General features: G+C 42.0%; 1 protein-coding gene across 4 annotated transcripts; it reads left to right on the top strand.

Annotated features, from left to right (window-relative positions):
* Positions 1-13,868: 13,868 nt before the first annotated feature.
* sox10 (SRY-box transcription factor 10) lies at positions 13,869-22,971 on the top strand. Of its 4 annotated transcripts, none has more exons than XM_039825672.1 (4): positions 13,869-13,983; positions 16,767-17,610; positions 20,302-20,564; positions 20,794-22,971. In XM_039825672.1, exons 2-4 carry the CDS (start codon positions 17,174-17,176, stop codon positions 21,582-21,584), a joined length of 1,491 nt encoding a protein of 496 aa, XP_039681606.1. In that variant the 5' UTR covers positions 13,869-13,983; positions 16,767-17,173; the 3' UTR covers positions 21,585-22,971. The 4 variants fall into 4 exon arrangements, with proteins under 4 accessions (XP_039681606.1, XP_039681609.1, XP_039681608.1 ...); XM_039825675.1 differs by having other exon boundaries at positions 13,881-13,988; XM_039825674.1 differs by lacking the exon at positions 13,869-13,983 and adding an exon at positions 13,995-14,143.
* Positions 22,972-26,944: the final 3,973 nt, after the last annotated feature.

A 26,944-nucleotide genomic window follows, 5' to 3' on the forward strand; every position in this document is an offset into this window, starting at 1 on the left:
TCTGGGTGAAGAAGAAGACTCCTGTTCCTGAAATTTGGATTTTGAATACGTGTGGTCGTCCATGTTTCCTTCTCGAGAATGAGCTCAAGGGTAACCGGATGCCAGGACTCCAGATCTACGTCATTTTGACGCGCAAGCTCGGATGCGGCGACTGTAAAACGGCCTTAAGAAGCAGAAGAATTGAAGAGGAAGAGTCTGAGAAAGAGAGAGAGAGAGAGAGAGAGAGAGAAATAGAGAGAGACTGAAGACACCTCAAACATCCTAACATTGGACTCGTTGACAGATTGATAAAAAGCACTGGGGGAATTAGGCCGTTATGCAGTAATTCCATTGCAAAACTCAGGTGCTGCTTGAAATAAAGAGTCCTGAGGAATTTGACAGGGGGTTTAGAGAGGCTTAACCTCATGCAGACAGAGCCAGGCTCGTTGCAGCTTCTATGAAATGTGCTTTGGTGATCATGCAGCAACATGCGGAGCGGCTTGTCAGGAATAAGCACACTGCATGTCAACACTGCACGTCCTGGTCTCTGACATTATGAAGATATGAGGACTGCTTTTTGACAGAACAGCTGTGTTTGCTTGGTGGGTACTTTCCTTACAATATGTAAAGTAAGTCCATTTTTCAGTCATTATTAGTTCCTATCGCATAATTAAATCATTTCTGTCTAGATTTTAATCAAGTTAAAATCATCCTGTGTCAGGCAAATAAGAGACTTCCCCTGTCAGCCCTCATGGTTTGTCCCATCTTGATCTTTCTTTAATTACATATCCTCCATCCCTGTCTGTCCGTCAGTCCATCGCTGTTCCCATGCACAAGAACCCCAACAGCAAAAAAACAGGCCACACACGATCGGACCTCTGAACCTCTGGGGAACCAGGAGAGGCATTTCTGCCGGTGGAGAAAAAGATGAAAAGAGGGAAATGAGGAGGAAGGGGCAAGCGGCTCAGTGACCGCAGGCCTCGAGGCTATCAGCTTTTCATTAGCCGGTCAGTGAGTGAGTGAATGGGAGTGTGATCGGTGGAATGGTAAAATGGGAGAAGCCATGCTGGGCCGCGTCGGCTATTAGGGTGATTTTTGGGGGCTCCCACTGACTCTTATTGTGCATTGTCTCCAAAGTGAGCAACCTAGGCTCAACAGTGAGCCTTTGTGTGGGACATTTAAATGCCTGTTAGCATGCTAATTATGGGATGTGTGTGCACTGTGCGTGTGTGTGTGTGTGCATGCGTGCGTGCGTGCATGTGTGTGTGTGCGTGTATGTGTGTGTGTGTGCATGTGCGTGCGTGTGTGCATGCGTGCTTGTGTGTGTGTGTACGTGCAGGCGTGCAGGTGTGTGTGTGTGTGTGTCTGTGTGTGCATGTGTGTGTGCGTGTATGTGTGTGTGTGCGTGCTTGTGTGTGTGTGTATATGTCTGTGTGTGTGTGTGTGCATGCGTGTGTGCGTGTATGTGTGTGCGTGTATGTGTGTGTGTGTGCGCGTGCCAGTGTGTGTCCATCATCTTCTCGACCTTTCCATTCCTCCATCCCTCTCCTGGGATTTACACTCCTCCAAATTCCTCTTCCTGAGTCAATTCTTTACCATCTTTCCCCAAGGCACTAATGCACCACTGATCTTCACTGTTGTTGTCAAGCTCCTTCCTTTTGTTTCCATTCACTTCTGTCTTTATTTCTAAATTTGTGTACTGCCAGTGTAATTTTTTTTAATATTTTTACTAATCGGCTGCTTCTGATTCGGCTACGCTTGGATCCGTTTCACATTTACTCCGACATTTAAACATTAAAGCTGTCTCACAGTCAGTGCAGAACATTATCCTCACATTTAGCTGTGGAAACCCCCCTCCATTTCAGACCCTGTTTCATAAGTGACAACTCCTCCTGCAAACTCTTCAGCCATCTTGAGCCTGTGCTTTGTCTTCAACTGTCTCCAACAATTACAGATTTCAAAAATATTTTTTTGGACAAAGAGAGCCATCCGCAAAGGTAGAAGAACGAGGCCGGCACCCTGCTTTTCAAGACTTGGGACTGAACAACGTGAAAAGCTGTCAAACGCGTTACAGTTGATCCTAAGGAATTAGTCGAAACGTGTCTCTGTTATTTTGTCCACAACTGCATCGGATTGCATGCTATTACAAAGGTGTTTAGTTTACTTTGCTCACTCTGTAGGCTTGAGCCAGGTAGCACTGTGAACCTCACGCTGCTCACCTATTATGTTTTGTTATTAAGACAGGATTGTGTATTTTATTACTTCTTTAAAAAAATTAAAGCTGAACTGGGAAGCCATCCAATAACACACACACACACACACACACTCACACACTGAATTAGGGAACCAGACAAAGGGTCCAGCACTGTTAGAGACTAGTTTGCAAAAACTGTACAAAGGCGTTTCCATCTCGTCTCTCTCTCTTTCACAGTAAGTGTTTAATGTCGATGCAGTCGATTGGGTAAATACTTTTGGCGTCCGTGTAGTATGTCGACCAAGCGAATCGATGGGCTCTAATGTAACTTGATGGCGTTTAAATAGAATTATCTTAACTGATCAAGACGGAATACAATTGAACAGACACAACACTGAAGCGTAACAAGCGTCTGTCGCTGACCACGACAAGGACGCCTTTGTTTGTCGGGCCCGATAACTTGAACCCTTACACTGATGTTATTTCTGATCTGGATGCTCTCGACTGAATGGGAGTAATAGGGTTACAGGTGCTGAAAATAAAAAACAGGCCGTTACTCAAGCCGGCATAAATGGCAACCAATGAAGCAGAGTATTGCTGCAGTGTTTTCATGTTGGTATATATTTGCTCAGTCTATCGATGCAAATTCATGTACTATGTATCCTAAACTTAAAAAAGCTATTTGTTCACATGGTAACTTTCCTCAGCTTAACTGCAATGGACTTATCTAATCACACTTTTTCAATTTGAATGACTGTTTGTCAGGAAGAACCTTTTGAATTTATGATTCTCTGTAAATTATCTTGCGGTATTGCACAAGATGATTTGTTCTGTTTATCACAAGTTCTATAGGTCAATAATCTTAACATTTTGCACACTCTTTATGAAGAGATGGTTCTTTGCTTTCCTTCTGCCAGAGATTAATTTTCATTATTTACAGCTTTAAAGGGCAATAACCTTTTTGAATCTTGGACTGTTGTCTCTTGATTTGTTATCCACAATATGCGTGATCTTTCTGTGTGTGATCGACTGGTGTTTTCTAGTGTGTGTCTGTTAGTCTGTGTAACTGTGTGTGTGTGTGTGTGTGTGTGTGTGTGTGTGTGTGTTTGTCTGTACACCGTTGAGTATGCACATATATGCAGATTAAGGCAGGGCGATATGACGATATATATCGTCAAAAGATTATATAAAAATGCCTATAGCATAATATTTTTCCTATATTGTTTCTATCGCGCTGTTGAAAAACCAGCAGCTGAACTGCCTTACGGCAATATTTATGTCATTTGGGTGAAGCTTTACGTTCTGATCCTTGCACGTTATGTTCATTTTGCACTGAAGTTCTTCATAAAATGAGCGTGAGTAAGTATTTAATTCACACAGCAGTGTACAAAAATGGGCTTTACCATTATTTCATATATACTATTTATTTATTAAATTACCAGAAAACATGCTATATCGTGATACATATCGTCATCTAGATATGAAATGACCAATGTTGGGATAGAAGATTTTGGTCATATCGCCCAGCCTTTGCGCATCTGCCTGTATGTTTTAGTTAAGTGTGCGTTTGTTTGCGTGTGGACACCCATGTTTTCATCCACATAGTACTTCTGTGTGTGTGTGTGTGTGTGTGTGTGTGTGTGTATTGGAGCAGCTGTGAACCCTGTGTTTGAACTCTAGCTCACATGGGCAAAGCGAGGGAGGGCCGCAGGGTGAGAAGGCGATGGGAGAGGGGACTGATGTCCGACAAACTTGCAATCTCCCTCTCCCCTTTCATCTCCCTCTCCCAGCATCAGACAACAAACTCTTTCATTCGGGCATCTTTGCGGCCAGCCGCCCCCAGACCCTCGAGGCCCCCACCCGTTCACGCTGCCTAATTCAATGTTCCGAGAAAAACTCATGATTGGAAAGTGACTTTTTCATCCGCCTAGTTTTCCATATCTCCTCCGAAGAAGCCTCAGCCCTCTTCCTGTTCTCTCTCTCGCACTAAAACAGCTTCTGTCCTGTAAACACAAAGGAAGTAAATCCCAGGTCAATCCACTCTCAGACCTGGATAACGGAGAAAGGCACTCCCAATGATCATTCAATGATTGATACAATTAAATGGCAGAACATTACAACGTTACAACACTTATTGTGCTACTTTGAATGGAAATTTGATCTTCTTTTGAAGGAACATTCTGATGGAAGAAATTAGTTCATCAGCTCATCAAAGAGTTCATCCATTGAGTGACAAGGACGCGAATGACTCGGAGGAGCTCTTCATTTGCACAATGACATAATCGAGCGAGAAAAATGAACTTCAGTTCCTTTTAGTGCAAAATTAACTCAAAATTGAATTCATTCCAACTGTCTACAAACGGGATGCCAACCAAACAACACAACAAAAGGTTGTTTCTACTGCACTTGTACGACAGAGATCAGAGAGGCAGTGTGAAAACAACGTGATGATTATACTGTATCTATACTATGAACTTTCACATTATGGAGACAAAGTATCAACACTGTCCAAGAAACACATCAGAAAGAAGCACAAACCATGTGAAAAGACACAGTGCTTACTGCAGCAACTTCACTGCACAGTGCAGTATTTTTCTCCTTCTTCTCTTTAATAATTAATAACAGCGTGATACAAGCATAACAGGAACCATTATCAAACCATGGGCTGACGATGAACAGCAATGACCAAAACTGGCAATTTGTGTACTGTTCTTCCATGAAAGAAATCTTGATTTGATCACTGACTTCACAGTCTAACCCCCAACCCCCAGACTTTCTTCTACCCACCTACTGTGCAATATTTAATACTATTGATAATACTGTGCAATTTCACTACTGTGCAATATCTGTATACTGTGCAATATCATTATTCTCATTGTCCAATATCTATTACTCATTGTATATGATCACCACTATTGGGCAATATTCAAATAATTTGCAAATAACCCACACTGCATATCACACTGTATATAAAACCATATATATTTTTTTATATATGTATATAGCGTCTCAGAACTGTGCACCTTACCCACCCCTTTCTTGCACTACTTATTTTATTTTATGTTGTATATTTATTTTACGTACATGTTGGCACTGGAAAAGGAGTTTCTTTTAATCTCATTGCACATGTGTATAGTGACAATAAAAGGCATTCTATTCTATTCTTGATTTGCAAAAGATTGTAGAGTAAATAGGCCGTTTACACTCATTTGTGTCTCTTTTTTAGAGGTGTTGTCGCTTAGCTCGTAACTTTGTTTTTAATTGGTCTTGTATAGCTCTGTTTTACTTCTAGTCTTATATTAATTGTATATACCTCTTATTTTATTATTTTCTTTTTATTTCTCTATTTAGCTGTACTTATTTCTGTCTTTGTGTTGCTGCAACACTTGAGTTCCCCTCTGGGGATCAATACAGGCTTATTTTATTTTAATACAAGATATGAGAAAAGATTGTACTGAGAGGTTTTTATTTGTCCGCCCTTTTAATTTAAATGAGGGTAGACTCAATATTAGCTTCTCCTCATTGCCAATCTTTAAAGGTCCAGTGTGTAACGTGTTTAGTTGTTCATTCTCAAAATCTGTGTTGCCCGTTCACCAACTTGTCCTTTTTCATGAATATTTACCATCACCATCAATTCCAAGTATTCCTATTGGCTTGAAATTTTACATTTGCGTCTGCATGAACTGGGGTAGACGCTCCATATTCATGCTCCATCTTGAAATACGTTAGCCGGTAAGGGACATACAGGACATACTGCTCTGCCTTTAGCGTTTTCGCTGTCACATGATAAACTCACAGGAGCTGCTAACGCTGCTAACGGGTATCGTAGCTTCCCGGCCCCGGCAAGTGTGAAGAAGGAAACATGGAGGACCACACATATTCAAAATCCAAATTTCAGTAACAGGAGTCTTCTTCTTCTTCGTCCAGAAAAAGAAAAAAGAGATTGAAAAGAGCGAGAGACCGTCTTTTTGAAGCATGAAGGCTACCGTAGCTATAATACGTACTTTGAACTGCGTGGCGCGAGAGAGTTGATTGCGATATATGATCTCAACGAGAAATTCCCACACATTGGACCTTTAAGTGTGCTGTGACAACAATTTAATACAAGTGTCTTACTCTTACTTGAGAGTAAAACTGATCTAATCCAGGCAGTCCTTCTGCTACAGTTAAATATTCAACCTCTGGTTGAAAGTAAACGTAGTAATCGCACACTGTGGATGTGCTCCATTACAAGTCCTGCATTTCCCTTTCAAATGTGGTAAATAAACAGAAATATAAAGAAGCATAAATTGGAAGTACAGAACTCAAAGCAGTACTAAAATACAATACCTGTAAATGTAAATGTACTCAGTCACTTTCCACTGCTGTTTGCAAGCATCTCAAACACATATTGTTGTTCTCAGCTACCAGGATGTCAAGCTAATTTAGATATTTAATGAGAATCTTTTTTTGTGTCCAGGGCGGAAAACAGTCTCTGAGAGAATCATTAAAATTGAACATTTTTAGAGAGGCGCATCAGTGCAGCGTGATGATGTCCCAAACAGCAACCAGACATGCAGCAGAAACATCCGAACAAAGGACACCCTTGTTCCCAGCTGAATTCTTGAACATCATTTTCTGCATTTTCCTGCAAATGACTCAATCTCCACATCCCTCGCCTCTCATTCCGCCCAATTATCATTTTTCAAGCATGTCCCCCTGGTGCTACAGAGATGGGCTGTTTGGGAGTTTCCAAATCTTGCCATGAAATCTGCTTATATGTGTAGGGATGTGTGAGGGCATTTACAGCCGAAACAACACACACATACTATGCACACATTCAAACTCCTTGCTAGATGAAGAGAGGTCGATGTAAAATAATAATGTGATTTTTCTCCGAGAGGGAGACAGGAGGAAGTTGTGAGAGATACAAGGAAGCACTGAGGACTCTCTTTCTCTTATTCTTCCTGAATCCTCCCCTTCACCCCCCCCCCCCACCCTTTAGCCTTTTGTTGCCGTCACAGCTGCAGCAGGGCTCAGCAACCCCACAGCTTTAAAGGCCAGACTTGGTTGATGCAAAATGGTGTGACGTTTGTCAGTGCATCTGTGATTAAGTGTATTCATATGGGTGTATAAGAAAAGTAATCAATGTACATCTAAATTGATGGCTCCAAAGGCCATGTGTCATTGCATGACAGATGATAGAACACTTTTCATAAACATATTCATTATTTAGCAAACAGGAATCCTGTATATCAGTGGTAATTGTTTAGGCTAAGGCCATCTACATAAGCAAGATTTATATTCTATAATGTTAATCCACAAATCTTAACAGTACTCTGTTCTATCATGGTGATTGTGTTTTTGGAACTTTAATTTATGCAACTGAGATGCATGCAGCCTTTTACTTAATCGCGAAGGGTGATACAATCTTATGAAAGTCACTTATATATACCAGTAGGTGATTAGCTATAGGGTTTAGAGAATATTATAGATCCAAGACAGGAGACTGACAGGAGGGCAGGACTCAGAGAAAAAGTCGCAATTACAAATCCATCTTCTACTTCAGGACAGCGCCATGGATTTATCATTACACAGTTGAGGGGCCTTTCTAGTCTATGTCGACGACGTTTCATTTCTTGGGATTGTTCCGGTGCTGCCGCAGGTCATTTTCGTCCGGATGTCCCTCGCCTTCTGCTTTCTTTGTGTTGGTATTCTAAACTCCGGTCAAATCGGGAAATCAAATTATATTTAACTTTTTTTTGGAGTAAAATTCTCATCACACACTCGACAGCCATTTTAATTCCAGAGCTCGCCTCCCTACAAGCACATGTTCCACCAAAACAAGTTCCTTCCTGAGGCTATGTTGCAGAGGCACCTTACCTGCGTCTGGTGCTTAGCACCGCCCAAGGCGATTGTGATTGGTTTAAAGAAATGCCAATGAACCAGAGCACATTTTTCTACAATCCAGGATTGTTGTGTGGACTAGGTCTGGCAATGGGAGACTATGACTTTTCAGACCAATAGCAGTAACAGCACCGCTGCGCTCTTAAACCTATTATTTCTAATGGCTTGAGTATTTAGTCCTAAACCAAAGTATTGGACAAATTGCAAATGTGACCTGATGTTGGTGCTGGATGAAAAGTCAGGGCATCACCAAAATGATAACAATTCCTCCTTAGCAGGAAGAGTAGGAGGGTCATTAGGATTCATCCTCTGAGCATCAATGATATCTGTACCAAAGAGCATGGCAATCCGTCCTAGTTGTTGAGATATTTTACTTAAAGCCAAAAAGTGTCAACCTGCTGGTGTACGCTAAAGGAAAGGTCTGAGGATCACCAAAGTTAGTAGGATTAATCCTCTCTGGGGAGCATTAATGCCTAAAAAAAATGATGGCAATCAATCTGACAGTAAGTTAGTCTCGACCAAAGTGATGGAACGACGAGAGACAGACTGACACAGCCACGCTGCCAGTATAGCTAAGAACTGCTAGGTGATAGATTAGCAGGTCATCATTTCTCCCCAAAAAACAGTTTTAGTCTTTCAGTCTAGAAATTTGCTCTTATTAATTTGAAATGTACTTTTCCAAAACACTCTAACTCTAATCGTAAACCTAAAAGTTCGATGAACAATAACTGAGCACAAGTTATTAATGCCAACTGCCTCCTGAGAGGGAAAACAGGAAAGCCAAGTTCCCAAAAACAAGCAGAAGGATGACTACAGAATACCAGCAGAGATCAGCCGCAGGTAACTAAACTCTCCCACTCTGTCTCACCTGGGACCCTAACCCCAATACCCCCAGCCCCTCCAACCACCACCACGCTTCCCAACACACACACCACCTCAACCCCCATATATCAATTTCCTTTAGATGTTCCCCCTCACACAAGTGAAGTAACTAGATTCTTTCCTTTGGCTGGCCAGTGGAGATATGGAGCAGAACGCACAATGGGCTATTCATTAAGGCAGCAACACACACACACACACACACACACACACACACACACACACACACACATACACACACACACACACACACACACATCTCACCCCCATTCATCCCCACACATATTTACCAACCATGTCCTTCTGTAACATACATGCATGCATGTGCAGGGGTATGACACACACGTTATGCACACACACACACTTACTATCTCACAAAATCATTCAAAAGCCCATGCAAATACATTCACACACACACACACACACACACACACACACACACATACAGCGCACACACAACATCCCACCTCACTCCCCAGCTGCAGAGTGAAAGCCCTTCCAAGTTTGTGCCAACCTCTCACACACACACACACACACACACACACACACACACACACACACACACACACACACACACACACACACACACACACCAGTAACTCAGAAAAAGAAAAGGCGAACACAAGAGAATAGGAACTTTGGTGGTATGAGTACAAAGGCAGGATTCACAGACATTCAAGAGGGGGACCTATTTAAATGTAACACAGCTGCATGAATTTATTAAGACAGATGGACAGAGGCACAAGATCAGGAAGGCCTTGTGGAAGCGCCACCCATTTGAAGGTTCCTTGACATTTTAATTGGGGATGTGACTAATATTTATCACTTAGAGAATAATCTATAAATTCTATTCTAATTTTATGGCTGACCTCTGACCTCCCTGGAGGGCAGGGAAATAAATGGAAATCCACCAGTATCTCATTACTACTGCCATTATCCCAGAGGAACTCAAGCTTGAATGCTCCTTTTATTTCAACCTATAAGACAGAGTTGATAATAACTTAATAACTGTAGCCCACCGGACCTCTCTGCAAGGTTGACTGATCCACTTCAACGAGCAAATACTGAAACACCTGCTCCGTCCTGCACAGGTGCATGCAGGGAGAGAGGGAGGGAGAATGAGAGAAGACTAGAGTGTCACAGAGCGGTAGAGCTAGAGTGTGTTTGTGTGTAATAGATATATATATATATAAATATAACAGCTTTCAAATGATACAGACTTTTGAGAACACCACACTAACGTCATTCCCAAGTCAGTTGAATAGATTTGTGCCTCTTGTGAGTCAAATCTTGGCGTCTATGCTGAAGAAATGCTCTCACACACAATATAGAATATAATAATATATAATTCTAGATCCCATAAAGTGGAAACACTGTTATTTTCTTTTTCTTCTTAAACTTAAAACATCATCCCAGCCACATAACTAGATACAACATACAAAATGTAAAAAAATTAAGATTTCATCTTTTTGATTTGGTTGTGATTCCATTTTAATGTTAATAAATCACAACAAATAAATACAAAAATATATATAGCTATGTTTGTTTGTTTTTTATCTGGCGGAAACTTAGGCATTATTTTCTTTTATTCCAGTGTGCCAGTTTTTTTTGTCTTGTTTTGGTTCAATTATTACAAATGTGTACATTGATTGTGTATTTGTGTGTTGGTCCTTACAGAGTGTGACATCACCTGGCACCAAAGATCAGCCAATAGCAGAGAGTCCATTCAGTACCTGTCTTTCACCAGTAGACTGACTGGGTTCACACAGGGTTGGATTTGAGTTTTTTATTTTTTTATTTTTACAATTTAAATTTTCATATTTATTTTTTACATTGGTTAGTTTTGGAGTCTGTTAGCCCTGGGTTACATCGTGTTAGAGGAGTGCCTAGTTGGCATAGAGATCAAATTTGGGTCCTGATCCTAAAAAAAATATATTCACCAGGACTGTATAAAATCAGGTTGAGTAGGGTGTGTGTGTGTGTGTGTGTGTGTGTGTGTGTGTGTGTGTGTGTGTGTGTGTGTGTGTGTGTTTTGTGGCTGATGTGGGGTGTGTGTGTACTTCTCAACAAACTACATCATCTCTGTCACATGACAGGACAAGTGTGTATCATTTTGACTGCCTGTGTGTGTGTGTGTTTTCTTTGGGTTCATGTTGTTGTTTCTTAAATGTAGCAAAGTACTTTATAACGAAAACTCGTAATGTGCAGAGTGAGCCTCCGTAGTTGTATGTTTACAGTGAAAACCAATAACTAAGAATCAAATCAGATTTTTTAATGAGTTTTTTTTTCTTTATAATTTTTGGTTCTTTTATTAGCCTATACTTTTATAGTAGGCTACATTTGCTGCGCTCGTAATTTCTCATAGACCCAATACGTTTATTCATGCCAATCTAAAACATGTAACTATTTTTCACTGGGAGCAGATTAAATCATTGACTGCGTATTATTTCTTCAAAATCCAAAAGGCTTGAACTCTCGTTTCATTTTACTGAGACCAATTTATTTTAAATTCTGTATATTTTAGTATTTTAAAAGTTATATTTTTCTTTTAAAAAATTTACTTATGGGAAAATCTCATTGTAATAATAATTAAAGCAATTTTGTACACACTGCATACATTGTTTCCCTGTAATCCATAGGCCTAACAGATATAACACCGATTTTAAATAACACTTTGCTTTGGTCCGAGATTTTATAGGCTACATACACATTACAAAATTTAGGTTTTGTTTTCCTAAACGGTTCATCCCTCTATCTTCGCTTAATATAATTTCTCCATTCAAAGTCATCCGTCATGCTGAAGGCAAAAAGAATTCTGACAGAGGTTAATCATTAGGAATTGGAATCAATTCTGTCTTCGGAATTTGTCTGCTTGGAATGTTCCTCACTGATAGTTACCAATAACAACAGCTTTAGGCCTACTAGAAAATATATTTCTGATATAAACCCATTTTGAAACATAAAGTGTCTGCCTTATTTCATCGACCAACCAACACTCTAGAAACACGTGTAACTTTAATAGACATAGCCTATTTTGGTCTAAACTTCAGCGAATCATATAGCAAAGTAGGCCTACTTGTTGGGCCTTCATTTCTCACCACCTTCATTATTTGCGCACAAACACACACACACACGCACACACACGCACACACACACACACACACACACACACACACACACACACACACACACACACACACACACACACACACACACACACACACACACACACACGCCAAAACAAACACTCACGTCAAACCGATGCCGGGCCGCAAATCGTCCGCTGCACAGCGGGGGAGAAATCCCCGGAGTGGCTCTCTGAAGATCCCCTGTTTAAAGCTCCAGGAGCCGGGCAGTCCCATCACAGCTCCCCGGGGCTGAGTCGCCGCGCTCCTGGAGCATTTTTTTTTTCTTCTATATGTCAGTTTGTGGAGACGCTGACAAAGAGTGGCTGTAGAAGGGAAGACACAAGCCTATTCCTTCTTTTTTTCATATGCACAAAACTCCTTTTTGTTCCCCACTTTTTTCTTCTTTTTTTTTCATTTGAAGGGGAAGGGGGGTGCTCGTTTTGATCACATGATTACAATTCACCTGAGATTAAAAAAAACAACAACAACAAAGGACGCAAAGAAAGGAGGGGAGAGGAGGAATCAGACAGAGACGCACTCATGGTGAGGATTCCCTTATCACAGTCGACATTAATGGACAATGGAGAAGAAAAAAAAGTGGTGATTTTCGGATTGGGTGCCAGTGTGTCGCATGGCGGGCATACAAGGGGTCATTGTTGTGAAGAACAGCGCTTGTGTTTGTATCCGTGCGTCCCATAACGTCTCCTCTCCTTTCTGCAATATACTGTTTGGTTTTAAACGCGCGCTGTGGCTTTCAGTAAGAGGCGCTGATGCAATTATAAAACTCACACACGGACATAAAGAGGCACACTGTCATGTCGGATGCCACACAGTCTTTTAAAGGGCCTTTGGATGTTGTATACACCTGTGATGTGGTGGTGAATGTAAAAGTGCATAAACATGAATATAATACTCAATTATATACCTTCAGCATTAATTTATGCTTTTACCTGAAATATTTCAATCTTATATCGGCTTCGTCCTATTATGATATATCATTTTGCATCCCAAATGTTTATTTCTGCCTGAAGAATTAGATTATTTTTTTGGCCTACATGAGTCATTGCTGGTGCAAATTCGGTAACGCTGACCTTTAAATCGGTCTATTTGATTGTGTTTGGGGGGCATTAGGATGCGCAAAGGTTCCTACAATTTGACAAACATTTTCTCCATTGGCTGCATCTTATTTAAGACTTGAACAGCATGGGATATGTTCGGTGAACTGGTGTCTGTCTGTGAGGCGCAGTTTCTTCCCATTTTCCCCAAGAAAGGATCTAAAAAAAAGTTGCTTTATTTGGTGAATTGTCAGTGACAGAAAACCGTTTTGCCTCCGAGCATGTTCAGAAATTAAACTGCGTCATTATCAAATGTTCTACACGTGAGGACATTTTTCTCAGCTGATGAATTGTCCAAGAAACTACTACAGCGGCACACTTAGATTTAACTTACACAGTGCAATACAGAATATGTGTATGTATGCTGATTGATGAGCATCTTCCCTTTGCGTAAAACTTTGTGCGCACAATTTACGCACGCTTATATCTGACTGTATTCGACCTAAACTCATAGAAAGATAAACAAATTGTATTTTCTGAAAGAGGGTTGGTGAGCTTGAGAGAGAGACAGAGAGAGACAGAGAGAGAGAATGAGAGAGAGCGAAAACTATTTATTCAGCCAATCAGAGATCTTCTGGCCTGCATCAGTACTGCTCCTTTAAGACTTGTCCTCCCCAGTATCTTTTTATTTTTTTCTCTCAGCCTCATACAAGGAGCTCTTTAAGCCCCGGTACCGACACAGAGCAGGCATTCATAATCGGGCAGCGCGAGCGAGGGGGCTCGGGAGCGAGCGTCACTTTGGGAACTCGGGAACTCACGGATTCTCGTGCTACACCGGCGACCTCCTTTTCTCATTACTGAAGTAAGGTGCTGAGCATTTCCAACTCTTTCCTCTCTGCTGCTGGTGGCTGCTCTGACTCTGCCAACTCATTATTTCTTCTCGTCGGGATCGTAGAGAAGAACCCCGACTCATAATTACAGATGTAGTCTTATAATCGAATAATCGTCAAAACATTGCCATGGTAATTTATTAACGACTCTTTGTTAGCTAGGGTGGTGGTTTTAGACTGGTTCAAAATGACTGATAAAACTTCTTGATTCTTTAATAATGTAATATTTCTGCCATTCAGGTCTCTGAGTAGAACAACGCTGTTACAAAATGTGTTTAACAGTGTGGTATAAGCTTTAAAGAATAATGTCGGACACTTTTTGATATGGATTATGATCATAAACACATGTTATGGTGAGTCTTGTAATGGTGTCAGTGCATCAAGTGCTCCTGTTTTAAATTGATTTCTGCGTTTCATTTTTATATATCGTTAATCATTATTTTGTTTGACAGTCTTTCTTGACACAATTTCAAGTTCAAGCTTTTTCTGTTCGACTAACTGAGATACGACCTTTTCCATACTAAGGAAAGCTCATTGCTCAAACGGTTTAGTAAAGAAGGGAGAAGTTTAAATAAATAAGTAGCCATGCTCTATCAGCATTCGGTGCAGATGTAAAAACAAGTGTGAACAATGTATTCATACGTGTTCCTTGTTAGATTACAGTGCACTTAGTTTAACTGCGTCGCGTCGTGTACTGTTGTTTTAGTGCTGTGTGGACGAGCTGTCGCTAGAATCATGAGCTATTGTAAAACTAATTAAAAGAAGAAAAAGAAAAAAGTTTCCAAACAAGCAAATTAAGGCCAACTCACAGGCAAGTCAAGCGGCGATAATGAGTTCACATAGCCGGAATTCATTACGCACAATAAAGGTGCTCTGTGGTGTGAATTGATAACAAGCATGATTTAACGGTGTGTCGAAAACAACAAATTTGATATATTACATATTATCAGCTAATAAATCAAATGACGGGCCTGCCCAGCGGATAGACGACTCTGTTGAGTTCATTATTCGCTTGGTTGTTCCTAATTTGAGGCCCTTAATCTGCTAAAAGAAAATATAATAATAATAATAATAATATATATATATAAAATAATCAATTTGGTCAGTTAGGATAGGATGGTATAAGCAATAAGTTAGTCAAGTGATTCTCCATCATTGCCGTTTCCTTTCTTTCATAACAGTGACATTACAAGCGACCAGCGCGTCGCGCAAACAGAGGCAACACGTGCGCAATGAGCCATTTGGTGCCTATTACGCACGGTGTTTACGCATTATGTGTCTGCAGCGAGGACGCTTTTGAGCCGTGATAACAAGTCAGTGAAGTGGCTTCGCAGACCAGGTGGCAGGCGAATATCACTACCAATACGCCTCGGACAGATGGTGAAGCTCTACATGCACCTCTGCTAGAAATGGATACCATTCCTCCAGACATTCACTCGGATGTTAATTAACGCGTAGAACTATTATTAAGAGCGACACGACACATACTCTCATTTAGATCTAGTTAATGGCCCTGTATATTTTCAGAAAGTCGTATATTAATTGAATTAGGCTTGGTGTTGGCCTACGTCTTAGGCTGAACCTTAAAATAATGGTGACCCTTTTTCTCCAATATAAAGGTGAGGTAACCTGAGAGTTAAGTGGGTATACCCCCCCCCCCCTATCTGAACCCACACGTGAACACGCAGACTGTTACATTGACAAGCTGTTTCATAATGTCACTGGACGTGAGCGAGAGCGCTAATTTTCCTGCAATCCGACACCGGAGTAGAAAACAGACCAGCAGGCTGTGTGTTGCTGGTTCACAGGAAGTTCGCTGATTTAGGACGTAAAGTTTAAGCCAGGGGTGTTGATTTAATGGACAAAACAAGGCCACATTTTGCTCCCGCCGATAGACCTGCCCCTGTTTCATAAACAGACTGTGTCTATGTCACACGCACGCACGCACACGGGGGTTTATATTTCCAGCGCCAGACCATTTTATCCAAGAACTGCAGCGTATAAATCCAAGGTCTGTGCTGCTGCCTCATATGATTCCAACACTCTCCGGGGACCTTGGAATAACTGCTAAACCTTAAACAGTAGCTTGTTTTGGGAGGAGGGAGGGCGACCTCTGCAAATAAAGCTACTTCCTTATTTTATGACTGAACTTCATGCTAAAAAAAAAAAACTATGAATTACTATTAATTCCACTTTGGAATTAAGGAAATTCTGTGCTATGGTATGGTGGCCAATCTTAACCTTTTTGATAGCCTATGAATATTAAGTTCCATAAGGCCTCTGAAAATAAATATTGAATAGACACACAAGGAACGCCAGTGAGACTATTTTAAGTCACCTGTTACTCACATTTGAACGAATACAAAGTCCTTCCTTTTTTTGGACTTCCATGTCTCCATTGCTCGTGACATTTTTAAGAAATCACTTGAGGCTTTTCTCAAAAGTGGAGTGAAAGGTGGAGGCAAAATGGGGACACTGCTCACACAAGGACTTGAGGAAAAAAATGGTTGACAATCCTTTCGGGGCCATGTCTCATGTTTAATTACCGTGATAGAGGGAAAGAAATGGCGCAAAGCGAAGCCCAAATGTTCCTCCTAGTGAGGTCTGGACTTGGCCTTCATGTATTAAACACTAACAGATAACAGCACCTCCTCCTTAAAGTTGAAAAGGCCTACATGTGTTGCCCAAAGACGCAGTGACGGTCACTTTACCTCTGGGCTTGTTGAACTGACGCTTCTCATCACTGCTGTTTCAGGTGATTGCTGTTGGATTTCAAACGCGGGACAAACGGAGGAGAGAGTGAAGGGGAAGTCAGGAGGGAAGTGAGACCGGGTGAGTTTGGCGCAGACAGTTGTGAGTTAGCAGGTAAACTGGGGTCCAAGGTGCGCACTGAGCCGCCTATGATACCAACAACACGGATGGAAAGAACTTTAATGTGGAACCCTCACAGAGTTTTGCAACGGAGGCTGAGAGTAGAGACAGACTGGCAGTTCATAATATAACTTAGAGGAGGCCAGAGAGACAGATCAGGCAGCAGTCAGCTGACACTCCGTGCGTAGGAACAGGCAGCAACAGGGACAGGACAGGTAGGCTAGAGCGGAGCATTTAGGAACAGACCTTGCATCATCTGCGCACCTGGAGGCGTGTGTGTGTGTGTAGAAGATGTCGAGAGAGGAGCAGAGTTTGTCGGAGGTTGAGCTAAGTCCCGGGATGTCGGACGATAGTCGCTCCCTGTCACCGGGCCACTCCTCCGGTGCGGCCTGCGGGGGGGACTCGCCTCTCCACGGGCAGCAGCAGCCGCAGCTAGCGGGCCTGGACGACTCGGCGGCGGGCTGCTCGTCTATCAAATCCGACGAGGAGGACGACGACCGCTTCCCCGCAGGAATCCGCGATGCGGTGAGCCAGGTGCTCAACTGCTACGACTGGACCCTCGTGCCAATGCCCGTGCGCGTAAACAACGGAAGCAAGACCAAGCCGCACGTGAAAAGGCCGATGAACGCCTTCATGGTGTGGGCGCAGGCGGCGCGGAGGAAACTGGCCGACCAACACCCCCACCTGCACAACGCGGAGCTCAGCAAGACCCTGGGGAAGCTCTGGAGGTGAGGAGGCCACTTCATGTGGATGTAGTTCAGCGCCTACTGTCAAATCCCTGTAATGTTCAGATGATGCTCACACACATACATGTGCAAACAGTAAAAGAAGCAACAACCTGCTGCACTTTGACTTTATTTTAACAAAGCAGCACACTAAATGTTCAGGATAAATCTTTAAAGCTTTAAAAAACAACACATTTGCTGAAACATCCCTGCTATAGATATGGCCATGGTTTACCTTTTTTTTTTTTTAGGGGAAACAGCTCTAGATTAGGACAAAGGTCAGTGTCATGGTCAAGAGAGATTCAAGAACGCAAATGGGGAAAATCAATCTGGTTGTTCTGAATATTTCACAAATAATCAAACAACTTTTTTTGGTTTTCTATCACCTCAATCAACTGATCACTTACATTACACCCTGTATTCAAATTCCACAATTCCCTCCCCCCCCCTTCATTTTCCATTGTTTTTGTATCAACACTTGGAATTTACCTCAGGCCAACCTGACCAAGTTAGCTCACATTTAGATGCTGATATTAAGAAATAAGTATAAATAAATAATTTCTTATGAACAAAGATAGCGGTGGACCGATATGGTTTGGCCGATGCTGATATTTAGAGAGCAGGGCGGCCAATATCATGCTGTTGTTTTTGCATCTGATAAAATACAACAATTTAATAATACATTGTTAAATTAGACACAAAATTGCTGAACTTAAATTAACATTAATTTAACACTGCCAGTGCCTGCGTTGTCTTGGTTTAGTGTGTTTATTTGTAGGCTAGTATAGTTTAAAAAAAAACACGACAAATGCTTTATGGACATCCCCTAAAAGGCTTCAGTTCAACATATTCTAATCAACAGGTTCTTGGGATATGTAAAACGCTGACTGTTACGTGATGGTTAGGCACCAAAACGTCAGGGGTTAAGTTTAGGCATCAAAACAACTGTTATGTGACCAGTTTAGTTTAATATGACCTTTCTATTCAACGTTGTGAAACGACGACCTGTAGGTAGGGATCCACCGATCCGACTTTTTCAGTCCCGATGCCGATGCCAGGGCTTTATGTATCTGTCGATAACCGATACCGATTCGATACCGTTGTTGAATTAATAATACACTGTATACCTTCCACCTTATACCTTCCTTCCACCATGTGGAACAGACTAAAGGCACCAGACTTTCCTAACTAAACATTACTTTCCTAATTAAGACAAAATAACATAGATGTAACGTATTGAATTCTTATTTATTCGTACACTCAACTCTTCCAGCATGCGACACAGGAAAAAAACAAAACTGGATCGGCCCGTGGATCTGTTAATTTTTCCGATCCCCGATCCAGCTATTTTGTCAATATCGGGCCCGATATCCGATCTTAATATCGGATCGGTGCACCCCTCCCCGTAGGTCACCGTGACGGGTAAATTTAGGCACCAAAACAACTTGATTAAGATTAAGAAAAAAGTTTGGGGTTTGTGTTTTAAAAAAAGTTCTTCCGGGACACAAACACCAGTCCTCGGTGAAACTCCTGTGTTTTGGGACCTGCAGATGTGTCTGCAGACATGTTTTGTTAATCGACACAGCTCACCAGTTGAGAAGCATTTGTATGTGTTTACTGCGAGTGTGCCACGGTCACATGTTCCCGAATCCAGGCTAATTTCAAGAGGGAGTTTTTCCTCGCCACTGTCGCACTGCTTGCTCTTGAGGGAATTACTGGAATTGTTGGGGCTTTGTAAATTATAGAGTGTGGTCTAGACCTACTCTATCTGTAAAGTGTCTCGAGATAACTTATGTTATGATTTGATACTATAAATAAAATTGAATTGAATTGAATTTCATACACTGTTCAATGAATGGCCCGATCGAATGAATGGCTCCTGAGGGAATCAGGGTTTTGGAAGATTTTTAGATTTAATGCTTTTACAGTTCTTTAAGTTTAACAAAGAACCCTCGCTATCTGCTGACAAAGACGGTCAGAAAGGTTAAATCCATTAACTTTGTGAGGACTGAACAATAATTAGATGAAGACTTGACCTTGGGCTCTGGCATGATTGGTTAATTGGCCCACAAACACGATGAACAGGGAGGCGGAGGAAGGTCAGGAGTTTCTCATGCCATTCCTGCCAGCAGTACTAATAAGGAGCTCAGTTTCATGTTTGCAGACAGGATGCATCTTTGGCCTGTTTTATTTCATTACTGTCCAGCAGTCAAAAGCCCCTGGCAGCCATGACATAAGATGCAGCGGTGCAGATGTAGTGAATGAGGCAGAACGTATTAATATGCTCTGAAAATTAATCAAACTTATTACTGGAAAGTATGTTGCCGAGCATATCGCTGCTATCTTTAAAAGATCATTTTGACCCATATACTATGTGTTGATATTCTTTTATGCCCCTTTATCCAGATCCTGGATTTTCTACAGAACGAAGCCATAAAGAATTTATCGTAATGTGCATTTTCTTTAGAATTCATGTTACCATTAACACATGCTCTGAATGTTCTCAGATGACTACCATTTTCCTTTACCAAAGGAAAAGTTACCAAAGTTTCTACACACTTTTTGCATTATCTTGTAGAATATATACCAGAGCAAAAAGCCATCAGTGTGGCCTAATTCTTATTGAGTGCTGAGACTATTCTTTTTCATACCTTAAACAAAGCTATCTTCCGACATTGTTTCTTTTTATCCAAGGCTTCTTAATGAGAGCGACAAGCGACCCTTCATCGAGGAGGCAGAGCGGCTGCGGAAGCAGCACAAGAAGGACTATCCTGACTACAAATACCAGCCACGACGACGCAAAAGTGGAAAGCCTGGTTCTGGGTCAGGAAGTGAGGCCGATGGCCATTCGGAGGGTGAGGTCAGCCAATCCCACTACAAGGGCCTCCAACTGGATGTGGCCCTCAGTAGGGGAGCAGGGTCCCCTCTGGCAGATGGGCACCACCCTCATGCTGCAGGTATGTATCTTTTTAGATAAAACAGATTTTCCCAAAGTTTTCCTTTGGGGACATAATTTGAAGTTGGAAAAAAGGTAATAATTTGCTAAATATTGCAATATGTTTACAATCTCAATAATATCACATTTTGGGGTATTGGATTCCCACCCCTAATAAAACTGGATAGTGTGGCACACAGATTGAGTGTGCCAAGAAAACTACAGTAACTACTTTTCTTGTGTTTCTACAGGTCAGAGTCACAGTCCTCCCACACCTCCCACCACTCCCAAGACCGAGCCCCAGTCTGGGAAGGCAGGGGATGGAAAGCGGGAGGGTGCTGGGAATGGGGGCTCCCGTGGCGCAATGGGAGCAGAGGGAAGCTCAGGTGCTCCAGGATCTGGTAAACCTCACATTGACTTTGGTAATGTAGACATTGGTGAGATGAGCCATGAGGTGATGGCCAACATGGAGCCTTTTGATGTCAACGAGTTTGACCAGTACCTTCCCCCAAATGGACACCCGGGGGTCGGGCAGAGTGCTGGAGCAGCAGCAGCTGCAACAGCTTCTCCGTCCTCTCCGTACAACTACAGCATCTCCTCCGCTCTGGCAGCAGCCAGTGGACACTCAGCAGCCTGGCTCTCCAAGCAGCAGCAGCAGCAGCAGCCGTTGCAACATCACGGCCCCCCTCTGGGCTCAGATCACTCCAAGACCCAGATCAAGAGTGAGGCCAGGGGTCACTTTGCAGAGACAGCTTCAGTAGGTTCCCATGTCACCTACACTCCCCTCAGCCTTCCTCACTACAGTTCTGCCTTCCCCTCGCTGGCCTCCAGGGCTCAGTTTGCTGAATATGCTGACCACCAAGCCTCAGGGCCATACTACCCCCACTCCAGCCAGGCTTCGGGGTTGTACTCTGCCTTCTCTTACATGGGGCCTTCCCAGAGGCCTCTGTACACTGCCATCCCTGACCCAGCCAGCGTACCGCAGTCCCACAGCCCCACACACTGGGAACAGCCCATCTACACGACACTGTCGCGGCCATGACAGACAACAAGACTGGAGGGCACTGGTGCAGGTTCAGCCCCCATGTCAGACCCAAGGAGCAGCAGCAGCAGCCACGGCAGCAGCGTTGGTGGTATCGGTGGTGGAAGTGGTCTGGGCTGGGGGCAGTGGGCAGGCACTGGGGGAGTCGGCAGGAGGGGAGAAACCCCATTCTGCCAAGATGCAGAAAAGCCGTCACAGCCCAAGGATGAGCTTGGAGCGTGGTGCTTTTGAAGCGTGGTCGATTATTTGGGGCACTCAGCGTAGTAGTGAGAGAATGTGTTACTTTACACCATCGCAGAGTTCCTGGTTAGATTCACAGCAGCCACGCCTCCGGCGCTCCAAACTACACCATGCAAAGTGTTCATAAGAGGTAAAGGATCATGCCCCTGTAAGTTGAATGTATCAGAGGAGGCACCTTGTAGCCTACACCCCTCTGTCACAAACCACAAGGGGTCGGTAGCAACAGAGACCTGGTACACATTGAGAAGTAGGAAGACTTTGATCTGTATTTTGAAGGATGTGATTGAGATGGAGCCAAATTCATTCCATATGAATTGGGATTTTTAATATCTGAAGAACAGAGTGCCAATCGATTTGGCTGTGGCCTATTCACTTCTCAGGCAAAATTGACATTTATCAAACAGATGTTAGTTTTGTATTGCTTTTGGAAATCAATACAAGAAACACTGATATCAGTCTGTTGGTTTCTAAGGCACATGTGTCCATATTTAATTCAAATGATTATGCTGTGTTCACTTAAACTGCTTCTTGTACACACAAATGGACGTGCATGGAAATAAAATGCCATAAAACTATGTTGAGGTTTTATTTAGTGAAATGTATATTTAGTCCCAAAAAAATATTTGTTATGACTGACTATTATCAGGATAGTTTATTCAACGTACTTGAAATTACAAATGCTTATGGATGCATACAGATTTGAAATATTTGTAAAATGACCAAAGTTTTGAGACCAAAACTTATAGAAAAGAAACGGATTTTTACAGACGTTTCTCCCAACGTGACACCCAATACTACCTGACATTTTGTAGCTAATTAGTTTTCTCTTTGCTGTCTTATTGTAAATTACCTAAAAATATATTGGTGTCAAAAGCAACTTTTACCTTTTTTTCTTCCCACAATGGCACTGATAAGTATGATGATTATCATTTGTTTCTGATGTATTCATGAATAACATTCATGATAATAACAATTCTATTTATACTTGCTTTAACCATTTTTATTGACCATGGTTAGCTTAGCAATCTAGACCCACCCTAGCGGCAGCAAATGTAATTTGCAGCCAGGGTCAGTCTAGCAACTCTCCGTTGGCTTGCGAGCTGGAAAAACCAAACTCTATTCAGGCCAATCACATCGTGTATAGAGTCGATGGGCGGGGCTCAACATAATGACGGCAGAGTTGCGACGGTTCCGCGTGAATTCCTTGCTACTTGAAAACAAAGAAGATGGCTGCTGGCGAACAGCGGTCTTTCGAATCGGCTCTGGAAGACTTGGAGTTCAGCTTTTCTTTGAGAAAAGAACAAAGAACGGCACTGAAGTCATTCTTAAAAAAGGAAGATGTGTTCGGAGTTTTGCCGACCGGATACGACAAAAGTTGAATCTATCAACTAGCGTTGCTCTGATTGGTTGTAGCGCTATCCTATTGCGTGCAGAGGGAATCTGAAAGACACCCGTTTATCCCGCCCCTCGGATTGAGTCCTGCCAATGGTGAGTTCCCAGACCCAACATCTTGATGTGGGTCTGGCTTGTCAGGCTACACCATGGTCGCAATGTGTTAATAGAATACATGATAGAAGCTTTTTCATTGTTTTAACAACTGACTGTAATAATATTGTTAAATGCTTTTTGCCATTATATTCTACACTGAAAATCTGCAGCACTGCCTTTTCTTTTCCTTTCTGTGTGATTCAAAATGTGTATGTATAGAACAGTATTCAATGTGACATGTCAGATCTTTTGATTGTAGTTTTTTACTTAAAAAAACACACTTTTAGTTTCAGTGTGGGAGATGCCAATACTGAGAAACAGTTGCCAGAGATTGAGCGAGTAAAGCTTCCAAGAGTTAAGTTTTAACCTAGCCTAACATTAAATATACAATGTGCCTGGCCCTTAATAATACCTGCTACTTACACATTAAAAAACAGAAGTATTTAATCTTAAATCACGTTTGTGACTTTCCGAATTTTTGGATTATTAGTTAATAGTCAACAATAGTTTGTTTTTTCATGCTGTGTCTATTTCTCGTCACCTCTGTCCCTCTTCTCCTAAACAGAACTGTATTTTTAATATCTTATTATCCATCTGGGAAAGTAAAAAAAAAAAAAGTATTTACTTTGCTTTGTTTTTATGTGTATCACGCAAATATTCTTTATTACTACTGCACACATATCCGAACCATATGCATTAAGCACTGCTTGTTTTGATTCATGGTCCATCGCAGCTTAAAACCCATTTCTATTTAACCATTTACCTCCAGCACAAGAGGCACAGTTCCTTTTACATCCTTGTTGTGAAATGTATTACGTTGCTATGAATTTTACATTTCTTATTTATATTTGTTTGGTTTGTTTGCGCTGTTCATTGCCTCTCACCATTATGAGGACAACTTTTGACTGTTACTGCCATTTTAGTGTTTCATATTGTCCATTCTTGTATAACTGTTGCCAGCACTGCACAGCAACACGACTTCTAAACAACAGCAGGAGCGAAAGCCTAAACATGTGATGAAGACTAATGACCTTTTTACGCTCACTTGAAATAAAGCTCTATTATTTCTGCTTTGACACAAGTCCGCCTCTTGAAACATTTTTTTATATTATGAACCCCCCCCTCCCCCGAAATGATTAATAAACACATCTCAACAATAACAACACATCAACAGATTATAGAAATGTTCCTGTTTTGAAGTTTACAGAAGCACATCTTCATGGCGACTCAACCACTCCTTACATTCTCTGCATAATCTTTCCAGCTAACGGATTATTCACTTTAGCTGGCTGGGACTCGCAGCTACAGCAATCTACAGCCGACCATTAGCAGAGATAAGGTGAGTGACGGTGCCTTGTATTTGCATGCAGTGTCCGAGACAGGTGTGTTGCATTTCAACAGTCATCGGATATACATTTGCCTACTGCAGTTTGTAGCCTTTTACTGCAACTGAACTCAAACTAATTCAGCCCCACGTGAGGGTATGGTTGGTTATACATGCCTATAAGCATATTCCAAGTTTGTTATAGTGTGCATGTGTGTTTCTCTGTGTGTTGCGGGTTAAGCCTGACTCCTAATTCCCTCTCTTTAATCGGCTGTGTGATACTTTGGAAAGACAAAGAGGGCCATTGAAAGGGAGCCAGGGGAGGAGGGAAACAGGGCAATGAGGGAGCCTTACCCATAACTGCCTGGCCTGCAGCTTCACCGGGATACAAAGGGACTCTCATACTCACTCTGCACATAGACCCTGCAACCCCCACTACCCACCCTCCTCCTCTCATCCCCCCTACTAAAAAATACTCTTTTCAGGTTGGAGCTGTAATGGGATTAAAACATTCCAAAAGTTAAGAGAGTTAAGCAGAAAGAAGACAGGTAGAGTTTTAAGCACCAAACTGTCAAAGCAGGTGTCAGCCAGGAGCAGTAGACCCTGACCCAGACCCAGACCCAGACCCAGACAGATGGGAGCCAGCAGCTCACCTTGCCACCATACGGCACAGGGAAAAATGGATGAAAAGCATTGTGTGTTAGGTTGAATGGTTATGGTATGTTTGTTTTTGTTAATCAGTATAGGTTCTGATTCACCTCAATGATGGGAGAGTTATCATGAGAAGTACATAGAACCACTGTTTGAATTACGGGGGGGGGGTTATTGGGGGGGTCCGACCCCCCTAGATGAGACTTGGACCCTCCCAAAATGGATGAAAATAATAGTATGGGGGGGTACTGAAACAAATGTAATAAAATATAATGTTAGCCTATCCAAAATTGTATGTATTTAAATGCAGTATTACCATCTCATACCAACAATTCAGGAAATAATCTAATGAAATACGATTTTCAAACCCTCACTCCCCCATTGGGCTGTTTCTCTGGTACGTTCAGACTGTGTTCTTTGCTATGGTTCTTTGATATCACTTTACTAGCTGTCAAAACGTACGTGCCGGATAGAACGGGTACAAAGGTTGTGGCTGTGTAAGCAAAAAACTCAGAAATTCTTTAAAAAAAAACATGGAGAATATGAAAACATTTGGTAAACTAGGCAACATTGATTCTGATCTTGAATGTATAATATGTAGGAGCTTTCAGAGTGAGCCAGAGAGAGCAGCGGTGGTTGAGCGAGCTAGAGAGCGAATGAAGAGAGGGAGCGCCTAACAAAGCAGTGAATTAAAGGAATAAAAGGTTATGGATTGTTTTACTGCGGTAATGTTCTAAAGCACAAATAAACACACACACTCCTCCACTGGAAGGTGCCACATTGCCGGATTTTGTGTGAATGCAGAGCTTCATTCTGTGTGTGTCTGTGAGAGTGAGTCTGTTAAACTTGCGCATCTATGGGGCACCCTGGTAGCTAACTTAGTTGAGCGTGCGCCCCATGTACTAAGACTCAGTCCTTAACGCAGCGGCCCAAGGGTCGAGTCCAACCCGCGGTCCTTTGCTGCATGTCATTCCCTCTCTCTCTCTCTCTCTCTCTCTCTCTCTCTCTTCAGCTGTCATATCAAAAAAAGCCAACAATGACATAAAAAAAACTAAAAACTTCTGCGTCTGTATGAGAAACCGAGGGCCGTGACAAATCGGCAGCACCTGGGAATGAGAACGGTCTTTACAACCTGCACGCTGTTATTGGCTGGGGGGGTTAGACACCCAGGCGGGGCCCAAAGGCTCTTTGCTGACGTCCAGAAACATCCCGCACACAGCAAAATAAAAATAAAATACCCGCAGAGGGCAGGGTCTCTTCAGATACAGACACCACCACCCACTTCTACTGTAGTGTGGCATAACTGCTGATTGAGAGGGATTATTTGTGTATTACTCTATACATTGTTGTGTGTGCAAAATACTGCATATTATAGCTTTAAATGTAAAGCAGAAAAGCCACAAAGTTAAAATCATGTAGCGTCACTTGTTAGAAAGAAGATCTTTAAAATAACACACAAGATCATAAGAGTTAAAGTTATAAACTATCTGAAATAACATAATTCACCATTCCTTGTTCCAATAACCAATGATAAAATAAAAAAATGCCAGGAATGATATACTTTTTAGTCCAGGTCCTGTATGATCACAGGGTTAATGGGGAATTGTCAGAGCACAACATGTAAAAGAGCAACACAAAACAGACAGATCACTCCAGT

This window comes from Perca fluviatilis, chromosome 15 (genome assembly GCF_010015445.1).
Source record: "Perca fluviatilis chromosome 15, GENO_Pfluv_1.0, whole genome shotgun sequence".
NCBI lineage: Eukaryota > Metazoa > Chordata > Actinopteri > Perciformes > Percidae > Perca > Perca fluviatilis.

What these genes read in the sequence shown, in the direction of transcription:
- sox10 (XM_039825672.1), top strand. Translation starts at nt 17,174, where the DNA reads ATGTCGAGAGAGGAGCAGAGTTTGTCGGAGGTTGAGCTAAGTCCCGGG. An exon ending in ACCCTGGGGAAGCTCTGGAG is followed by an intron (nt 17,611 to 20,301) that starts GTGAGGAGGCCA and finishes TTTTTATCCAAG; the next exon opens with GCTTCTTAATGAGAGCGACA. An exon ending in GCACCACCCTCATGCTGCAG is followed by an intron (nt 20,565 to 20,793) that starts GTATGTATCTTT and finishes GTGTTTCTACAG; the next exon opens with GTCAGAGTCACAGTCCTCCC.